Below are 9,914 nucleotides of genomic sequence, written 5' to 3'. Positions count from 1 at the left end.
GTACTGCTCTATAAGGACTGCTACAGGTCCACTCCACAGGTACTGCTCTATAAGGACTGCTACAGGTCCACTCCACAGGTACTGCTCTATAAGGACTGCTACAGGTCCACTCCACAGGTACTGCTATATAAGGACTGCTACAGGTCCACTCCACAGATACTGCTCTATAAGGACTGCTACAGGTCCACTCCACAGGTACTGCTCTATAAGGACTGCTACAGGTCCACTCCACAGGTACTGCTCTATAAGGACTGCTACAGGTCCACTCCACAGGTACTGCTCTATAAGGACTGCTACAGGTCCACTCCACAGGTACTGCTCTATAAGGACTGCTACAGGTCCACTCCACAGGTACTGCTCTATACGGACTGCTACAGGTCCACTCCACAGGTACTGCTCTATAGGGACTGCTACAGGTCCACTCCACAGGTACTGCTCTATACGGACTGCTACAGGTCCACTCCACAGGTACTGCTCTATAAGGACTGCTACAGGTCCACTCCACAGGTACTGCTCTATAAGGACTGCTACAAGTCCACTCCACAAGTACTGCTCTATAAGGACTGCTTCAGGTCCACTCCACAGGTACTGCTCTATAAGGACTAATAAAGGTCCACTCCACAGGTACTGCTCTATAAGGACTGCTAAAGGTCCACTCGAGAGGTACTGACGCACCTTTCACATTGATTGGCAGAAGGTCTTCATAGATGAGTGGCTGCAACCTGTAAATAAAGTAAAATGAAGGAATGCTGCCCTCTGGTGGCATCATGAAAGTAATACAACAATAAACCTCAAGATTTAGTGACGCTCACATGATACTTACAATCCTGGAGCATTCATGTGTATTCTATTTAATGAGTTTACAGCATGATCCTCGTATACATAGCAAGGGAAAACAAATCCTATAATGAAATAAAACAGCAGCACATCAATATTCTTCAACCCTGATTTCTTGTTACCATTCTGTTAAAACATTCTGCCATCGTCAGTGCAAACATCTGGACAAGCCTAAATACCAGGGCATTGACGAAGCGATATGGCTTTAGCTAGCGCATCTACAAGACACAATTCACTATGAATACGAAGCTAATTAACGACGTGGTATAGTACAGTGTAAGAAAGAATAGCATTCAAAGCTAGCAATCTATGCAGAGTTGGTTATAGCGATATCCATATGAGCCGAGTGTGTGTGTGTGTGTGTGTGTGTGTGTGTGTGTGTGTGTGTGTGTGTGTGTGTGTGTGTGTGTGTGTGTGTGTGTGTGTGTGTGTGTGTGTGTGTGTGTGTGTGTGTGTGTGTGTGTGTGTGTGTGTGTGTGTGTGTGTGTGTGTGTGTGTGTACGAATCTGAAGAGATAAATAAACAGAAAAGGAAACAAAACTAAATATCTATTTTCACAGCAGCATCAATACAGAACAATTAAAATGATTCTCAAACGAACCAATCAAACATAAACACACGTTACTTCTAATCTGGTGTCGTCTTGAAATGGCAAACGTGTGGAAACTAAATATCCAAACAGCTGGGTGAGTCGAACGGAGGAAGAGGCTGTGTAGTTGGTGTCTGAGCTACATACAATCTTACTCTGATCATTCCTTTACAGTTCACTCATTACAAACGTCATACAGTGTAGTGTTGATTACAGTCCGTCATTGTCTTATACATTTCCGTCTAGAATATGTTGGGAAGATGGTACAATATGATTCATCATAAGGCATATTGAAAAACATCTATTCCTCTTTTGTACCTGTTCAATAAATAAATCAGAAAGGATTTCTTGGATGTCTTACAGTAGAGTAACGTTCGTAGATTCTACAGCAAGGCAGGTCATTCTGTATGGTGACACGGTGCTCTGTTTTGTTGTGGGAAGACATACAGACAGTACGAGGTTCAGGAAAGATTCGATGTCCTTAAGGAGATGTAGGAAGTTGATGTGAGAGTTGTTTCTGTCAAACCTCCCACAGTCCACCCAGACATGTCCTGGGTCTCTATATCCCCAATCCCACGATGCACAGGGCCAGCAGTAGCATGGCGGCCAGACTGAGAGTGGGTCTCAGGAAGGATGCCTTACCTGGAGGAGGGGAGGGGACACGGTAAAGGCATGCTGGGTAAGACACTGTCTGGACAACAAACACACTCAAAAGTATATTCCTCCTCAGATCTTTTCCTCTGATGCTCTCCTCCTTTCCTTCTGACGTTTTGAGAAGAAGGTGAGGAGAGAGGAATCAAATCATCAAGGAATCGAGGAAAATACTTTTGAGATTCACCCACAAATTGACATGGCCCTTCAATTCCCCAACCAGATAGTAACCAGTAGACCCATCTGTCCCTTACTTACCCTGAAGCCTGATCTTCCTGATGGGGCCGTCTCCACCCTCATAGCGACCTCTGACCTCCAGCTCGTAGTCCCCTACCTGGGGCATGGGGAAGTCAATGAAGTGCCAGCCCGTCATGTAGATCGGCCCTGTGATGTAGCCAGTCTTCCTGAACATCACCTGGAGAGGAGAGGAGAGGAGAGGAGAGGAGAGGAGAGGAGAGGAGAGGAGAGGAGAGGAGAGGAGAGGAGAGGAGAGGAGAGGAGAGGAGAGGAGAGGAGAGGAGAGGAGAGGAGAGGAGAGGAGAGGAGAGGAGAGGAGAGGAGAGGAGAGGAGAGGATTTCTTGTCTTCTGAGGACACTTATTTCCACAGGCTCTGGATCACACCAGTTGCTGCAAGATTCAAATGAAACAAAATAAAATGCCTTTAAATACCTTATAATATAGTGGGAAGGACTCATTGCCAAACCAGTCGTAGGAGATGTGGTGCCACCACACGTACAGCCACTTGCCAGAGTAGCTGATGTAACGCCACATTTGGGGAGCCACACTTGGAGCTGCAAAGAATAGAATATTAATCTCAATGGGATCACCTACAATAGACATGTACTGTATATGGAATTCCAGTGTGGTTTTGGCATCTGGTCTTACGTGCTCTCTTGGTGAACATCTCGCAGTGTTCGCTGGGAGGGCCGACACCGGCTCCGTTGTAGGCTCTAACCTCGATGAGGTAGTGAGAGTCTGGCAGCATGTTCTCCAGCCTGGTCTGGTTCATGGAGGCGGGCACAAAGATACGATTGGCCCCCGGCTCTGTATCGTCATACTTCCTCCAGTACTTCACCTGGTCATTGGTCAGAGCAGGTGTCAATCAATTTGAACCAAAACTGGTGATCCAATCAAAATGTTCACCAGTTCCTCACACAGAGACCTATTCTTCTTTCACGTCAGGCTGGCAAGGAAGCCACAGTTGAACACAAGGTATTTTATTTGTTAGATTCTCATGAGAAGAGCCATCCCTCTGGGCAAAAACCAGTTGAATCAATATCGTTTCCATTTGCAAAAAATCATTTTTCTCTCACCCAACTTTAAACATAAATCCATGATACTTTTGTTGTTGTCGATTTCACATTAAATTCACGTTAGTTGACAACTCAGCCAAATGTAAATCAAAACGAGATGTTGAACTGACGTCTGTGCCCAGTGAGATGTGTTTTTCCTGATCACTTAACCAGACCATCATTCGTAATCTGAGCAGGAAAATGTGTCCTTCCCCATAAATCATGGACATCACTAGACATCCAGGAGATGTAAAGAGCAACAGACCTGGTATCCATCTATGTACTGCTGAAGGCCGGTACCAGTGTCCATGACTGGTATCCACCAGACCAGAGCTTCATGGGACGAGACAGGCCTGGAGTATACATCTGTAGGAGACTCAGAGGGGACTAGTGGGGGGAGGGAGGGAGGGAGGGAGAGGAGAGAGAGAGAGAGAGAGAGAGAGAGAGAGAGAGAGAGAGAGAGAGAGAGAGAGAGAGAGAGAGAGAGAGAGAGAGAGAGAGAGAGAGAGAGAGAGAGAGAGAGAGAGAGAGAGAGAGAGAGAGAGAGAGAGAGAGAGAGAGAGAGAGAGAGAGAGAGAGGGATTGGGGTAGATCAGATTGAGAGAAACTTGTAAAGGCTGCCTATTGTCATGTCTTTACTATCATTAAATGAAGACTTTTAGTTTTTATCAAAGATTCTCTGTAATTAGTATAACGCAATTAACTAATTAATCATGTGACTGTAATTAACTAGGAAGTCGGGGCACCAAGGAAAATATTCAGATTACAAAGTTATCATTTTTCTAATATAACTTTTGGAATATTTTCATATCTGATCAATAGTCTTCTGATTAATTAATTATTTATTTTACCTCACGTTAGTCTCATTCCAAACGTCGTAAATTGTTGGTTATCTGCACGAACCCAGTCTTCACTATGAGTCATCCATACATCAATTGTCTTAAATCATTTATTTATTAACTAACTAAACAATCACAGAAATGCACACACAAATAAACAAAGTAAATATGGTTACAAGAAATGATAGGAGAATGAGCCCTAGTGGGCGAAACCGGCATGACGGCTTGTTAGACAAAAGGGGAAGTGGGGGTCGACTGAGATGAGACAACACATAGTCACACTCATTCGGGAATAATTGCAATCAATATATATATTTACGCTCAGTGTGTCGTCAGGATCTCTGCTGAAAAGTTTGTTTCTTTTGTAGAATTGTCCGTCTCTCTCTCTGTCATGGTTATAGTGGATAGTTCAGAGTGACATTCATTCATGTCGTTATGGATAGATGTTTCGGCAGTTGTCGTTCTTCGCGTTCAATGATACCGAATTCCTAGCTGCAGACTAGTAATTAATATCAAAGACTTGTTCTTATTCTGTCGGTATCGATAGTCTAAGAGTTTAACCACGTGGGATAGTTAAAAGATTCAGCAGGCTGGTCTCAAACCTTGGCCCTCTAGTTATCGAGGTAAGCTGGTCTGCAACCTTTGTCCTCTTTTAATGGAGAGAAACATGGTCTGCTGAGAAATTCTCAAAGTTGGGGTTTTATTCGGGAGCTGCAGAAAAGGGCCTGTTCCAGGATGCCCGACCCTAACTGGGCTCAGGGGCGGTCCTCCGATTTGGTTCAACTCAAAAGGGAATTGGAGTTTCCTTCATTAAACAGTCCAAAATCACATTACACAATTTTACAAATAGTATCATCCTCACTAATTCATCTTATACAACAATTAGATGTAAGCCTCATATCTGAGGCTATTATATAAACAGCGTTATGGTAATGTGGCCGCACCGTCTCCCATGAGCTTCACCAAATTGTACAAACCAGACCAGTTTGTAGCTGGATTCTTCACCAATATTTTATATCTTCTCTGGAACATAAATGTTGTTCGGACCTCAAGTTCTGTGAGGTGGAAGAAATTCCTTTGTTCTCTATGAAATCTCTATGAAAACTCAGTCTCTATACTGTGGCCATGAGGAGATAATCTCCTCCAGGAATTTACGACCTCTCTGACCACTGCAGCCTAGTTGTAGGAGACAGAGAGAGGGGGATGGTACTCGCTGTACCCAGAGGGCAACGTCATGACACTATCATGTAGAAGAGGTTAAAGAACATGTTTACCATGGCTAGGGTTAGGGCTAGGGCTAGGGTTAGGGCTGAGGGTTAGGGCTAGGGTTAGGGCTGAGGGTTAGTGCTAGGGTTAGGGCTGAGGGTTAGGGCTAGGGTTAGGGCTGAGGGTTAGGGCTAGGGTTAGGGCTGAGGCTATGGTTAGGGTTAGGGCTGAGGCTAGGGTTAGGGCTGAGGGTTAGGGCTAGGGTTAGGGCTGAGGGTTAGGGCTAGGGTTAGGGCTGAGGGTTAGGGCTAGGGTTAGGGCTGAGGGTTAGGGTTTGGGCTGAGGCTATGGTTAGGGTTAGGGCTGAGGCTAGGGTTAGGGTTAGGTTTAAGAGGGTTTCTTTGGGTTGCACAGGCCTATTACAACTTTCTGCCCTGTTTCTATATTGTACATCAGACCGGTCTGGAGCCGGTGAGAGAACATGAAAGGCCCAGAGCTCCGAGGGGTAATTGGAAATCACACCAAGGAACGAAGGGACTAAGTGCTCCAAAGATAAGTGCTATGTTAAAGTGTTTGATATAATAAACTTAAATATAAAAAAGACTAAACCAAACCATACCAAGTGGAGCTTCAGTTTTGCTATCCACCTGGATTCACTTGCTCTTCTCTGGCCCAAGAGGCTTTCATCTCCAGACCGGTGATGTTGAGGCTAGGGTTAGGTTAGGGTTGAGGTTAGGGTTAGGTTAAGGGTTGAAGGTTAGGTTTAAGGTTAGGTTTGAGGCTAGGGTTAGGGTTGAGGCTAGGGTTAGGTTAGGGTTGAGGTTAGGGTTAGGTTAGGTTAAGAGTTGAAGGTTAGGTTTAAGGTTAGGTTTGAGGCTAGGGTTAGGGTTGAGGCTAGGGTTAGGTTAGGGTTGAGGTTAGGGTTAGGTTAAGGGTTGAAGGTTAGGTTTAAGGTTAGGTTTGAGGCTAGGGTTAGGGTTGAGGCTAGGGTTGGGTTAGGGTTGAGGTTAGGGTTAGGGTTAAGGTTAGGTTTAGGGTTAAGGGTTGAAGGTTAGGTTTAGGGTTAAGGGTCAGGTTTAGGGTAGGGTTGGGTTAGGGTTGAGGTTAGGTTTAGGGTTAAGGGTTAGGTTTAGGGTAGGGTTGGGTTAGGGTTGAGGTTAGGTTTAGGGTTAAGGGTCAGGTTTAGGGTAGGGTTGGGTTAGGGTTGAGGTTAGGGTTAAGGTTAGGTTTAGGGTTAAGGGTTGAAGGTTAGGTTTAGGGTTAAGGGTTAGGTTTAGGGTAGGGTTGTATTTAGGTTTAAGAGGGTTTCTGTTTATGCTGGTATGAAACCTTGGGTTGCAACGTTCTGCCCTGTTTCTATATTGTACATCAGTCCGGTCTGGAGAGGGTGAGAGAACATGAAAGGCCGAGTGCTCCGAGGGGTCAGCCATGACAGTTCAACAACAGGAGGAAGGGCTAATTAAGTGCTGAGAGTGAACAAGTTGAATTTAAAAAATAAAAAAAAACAAGCAAGCTGGATCAATAAATGAATAGATAAATAATTGAATAAGTAAATACTATAGTACATAATTAAAAATTACACCAAGGGATGAAGGGATGAAGGGATTCAGTGCTGCATAAATAAGTGCTTCATATAAGAACATTAAATATTAAAGACAAGCAGGCCAATAAATCCATTGTTTTTTATTGAACTTCCTCCTGGTGGTGGCAACCCCTCCAGCTCTCCTGATTGGGCCTCACTGACTCCCATGGTCAAGGCTTTAAACTACTCTTTACCATGCAGACCAAGTGGAGCCAAGGTCTTCAGATTGACTATCCACCTTGATTCAGCTGTTCTTCTCTGGTTTGAGGTTAGGGTTAGGGTTGAGGTTAGGGTTAGGGTTGTGGATAGGGTTAGGGTTGTGGTTAGGGTTAGGGTTGAGGTTAGGGTTAGGGTTGAGGTTAGGGTTAGGGTTGAGGTTAGGGTTAGGGTTGTGGTTAGGGTTGTGGTTAGGGTTAGGGTTGAGGTTAGGGTTAGGGTTGAGGTTAGGGTTAGGGTTGAGGTTAGGGTTAGGGTTGAGGTTAGGGTTAGGGTTAGGGGTTAGGGTTAGGGTTAGGGTTAGGGTTAGGGTTAGGCGTTAGTACGACCCTCACCATCTCACGGGGTTAGGGTTAGGGTTAGGGTTAGGGTTAGGGTTAGTCGTTAGTACGACCCTCACCATCTCACAGGGTTAGGGGTTAGGGGTTTGTATGACCCTCACCATCTCGTGGGGTTAGGGGTTATGGGTTAGTACGACCCTCACCATCTCGTGGGGTTAGGGGTTATGGGTTAGTACGACCCTCACCATCTCATGGGGTTAGGGGTTACTATGACCCTCACCATCTCGTGGGGTTAGGGGTTAGCGGTTAGTACGACCCTCACCATCTCGTGGGGTTAGGGGTTATCCATCTCCTTTGGGTTAAATGTCTTCACCTTCACCTGGAACTCACCATCTCACTGGGGTTAGGGGTTGTCTCTGGGTCTGATATGGTCTCACCACCAGTCAACATCTCATGGGGCTTAGGGGTTACAACGACCCTCACCATCTCGTGGGGTTATGGGATGACAGAGGAAGATTACTATGACCCATCAAGACCATCTCCAACATTTTGATTAAAAGCTGGAAAAACCACATTAGTAACTTTAAATAGGGGTTAAACATTATGGCAAAATACAGGTTGAATTTAGACAAAAAAGACCCTCACCATCATGGTTAGAAGGGTTGAAATGTGTCAGAGGGAAGAGAGAAACTCAGACACTTACTGTCCATGTCGTGGAGGCACTAGAGAGACAAGTGGAGTGTGTTTCAACAGGTAGATAGTGGTCGACAGGCTGTAGGGTCCATCTCCTTTGGAGTTAAACGTCTTCACCTTCACCTGGAACTCCCTGACCTGGAAGTCGTTCGACTTGACCCTGAAAGAGGCGTCTCGATGGAACAAACATGTTAGTGCCCCAGGCTGGTCCCTACCTGCAACAACAACATGTTAGCGTGTGTCTCTGGGTCTGATATGGTCTCATACAACATGTTAGTGCCCCAGGCTGGTCTCCCTACCTGCACCAGTCAACATCATCATGAGGCTTGAAGGCCACAACGTAGCCAAACTTCTTACCGTAGAAGTACTGCGGCTGTACGGGCTATGGATGGAAGATGACAGAGGAAGATCACATCCTTGTTATTTACCTAATCATCAAGACAACATTACAAACTGACCAACATTTTGATTAAAAGCTGCTCAAAGAAAAACCACATTAGTAACTTTAAATAGATACCATAGATGTTGTATGAAACATTATGGCAAAATACAGGTGGGTGAATTTAGACAAAAAAAGCACATTGCACATCAGAACAGAAACTAAAACAAGAGCTGTACTAAAACAAATCAAATAATATAGGTCCCTACCTGCAACAACAACATGTTAGTGCCCCAGGCTTAATTGGATCATGGTGGTCTCTACCTGCAACAACAACATGTTAGTGCCCCAGGCTTCTGTACAACCAGGACTGTTAGTGCCCCAGGCTGGTCCCAGAACATGGTTAGAAGGGTCCCTGAAAACAACATGTTAGTGCCCCAGAGCTGGTCCCTACCTGAAAACAACATGTTAGTGCCCCAGGCTGGTCCCTACTGTCCATGTTATGATCAACTACTCCATCAACATGTTAGGCTGCCCCTGCAACAACAACATGTAGCCTCCAACGTTAGTGCCCCAGGCTGGTCCACCACAGTTAGTGCACTGGTCCCTACCTGAGACAACAGTGGAGGCTGGTCCCTTGCAACAACAACATGTTATTGACCCACTGGTCACACAGAAACACACAACATGTTAGTGCCCCAGGCTGGTCCTACCTGCAACAACAACATGTTAGTGCCCCAGGCTGGTCCCTAACAACAACATGTTAGTGCCCCAGGCTGGTCTCTACCTGCAACAACAACATGTTAGTGCCCCAGGCTGGTCTCTACCTGCAACAACAACATGTTAGTGCCCCAGGCTGGTCTCTACCTGCAACAACAACATGTTAGTGCCCCAGGCTGGTCTCTACCTGCAACAACAACATGTTAGTGCCCCAGGCTGGTCTCTACCTGCAACAACAACATGTTAGTGCCCCAGGCTGGTCTCTACCTGCAACAACAACATGTTAGTGCCCCAGGCTGGTCTCTACCTGCAACAACAACATGTTAGTGCCCCAGGCTGGTCTCTACCTTCAACAACAACATGTTAGTGCCCCAGGCTGGTCTCTACCTGCAACAACAACATGTTAGTGCCCCAGGCTGGTCCCTACCTGCAACAACAACATGTTAGTGCCCCAGGCTGGTCTCTACCTGCAACAACAACATGTTAGTGCCCCAGGCTGGTCTCTACCTGCAACAACATGTTAGTGCCCCAGGCTGGTCCCTACCTGCATCCCAGGTTTTGATCTTCATTGAAGGGATGCTGGCCTCTCCGTCTCCAAACTCATTAGTAGCATAGACCCTGAACTCAT

General features: G+C 45.7%; 1 protein-coding gene across 1 annotated transcript in view; it reads right to left on the bottom strand.

Moving 5' to 3' along the window:
* Positions 1-797: 797 nt before the first annotated feature.
* LOC124024369 (contactin-1a-like) overlaps positions 798-9,914 on the bottom strand; it is a 31,723-nt gene continuing 22,606 nt past the window's right edge. The window contains exons 16-25 of the mRNA XM_046338306.1: positions 9,835-9,914; positions 9,059-9,076; positions 8,493-8,569; positions 8,416-8,457; positions 8,249-8,347; positions 3,636-3,771; positions 2,964-3,153; positions 2,748-2,869; positions 2,336-2,492; positions 798-2,068 (exon numbers count right to left, since the gene is read on the bottom strand). The exon at positions 9,835-9,914 is cut by the window's right edge and continues 66 nt beyond it. Coding sequence (XP_046194262.1) covers positions 1,986-2,068; positions 2,336-2,492; positions 2,748-2,869; positions 2,964-3,153; positions 3,636-3,771; positions 8,249-8,347; positions 8,416-8,457; positions 8,493-8,569; positions 9,059-9,076; positions 9,835-9,914 — 1,004 coding nt within the window. The 3' untranslated portion in view covers positions 798-1,985. The remainder of the gene's footprint in view (positions 2,069-2,335; positions 2,493-2,747; positions 2,870-2,963; positions 3,154-3,635; positions 3,772-8,248; positions 8,348-8,415; positions 8,458-8,492; positions 8,570-9,058; positions 9,077-9,834) is intronic.

Source organism: Oncorhynchus gorbuscha, unplaced genomic scaffold (genome assembly GCF_021184085.1).
Source record: "Oncorhynchus gorbuscha isolate QuinsamMale2020 ecotype Even-year unplaced genomic scaffold, OgorEven_v1.0 Un_scaffold_1841, whole genome shotgun sequence".
NCBI lineage: Eukaryota > Metazoa > Chordata > Actinopteri > Salmoniformes > Salmonidae > Oncorhynchus > Oncorhynchus gorbuscha.
This window is presented reverse-complemented; position numbering and strand designations above follow the sequence as displayed.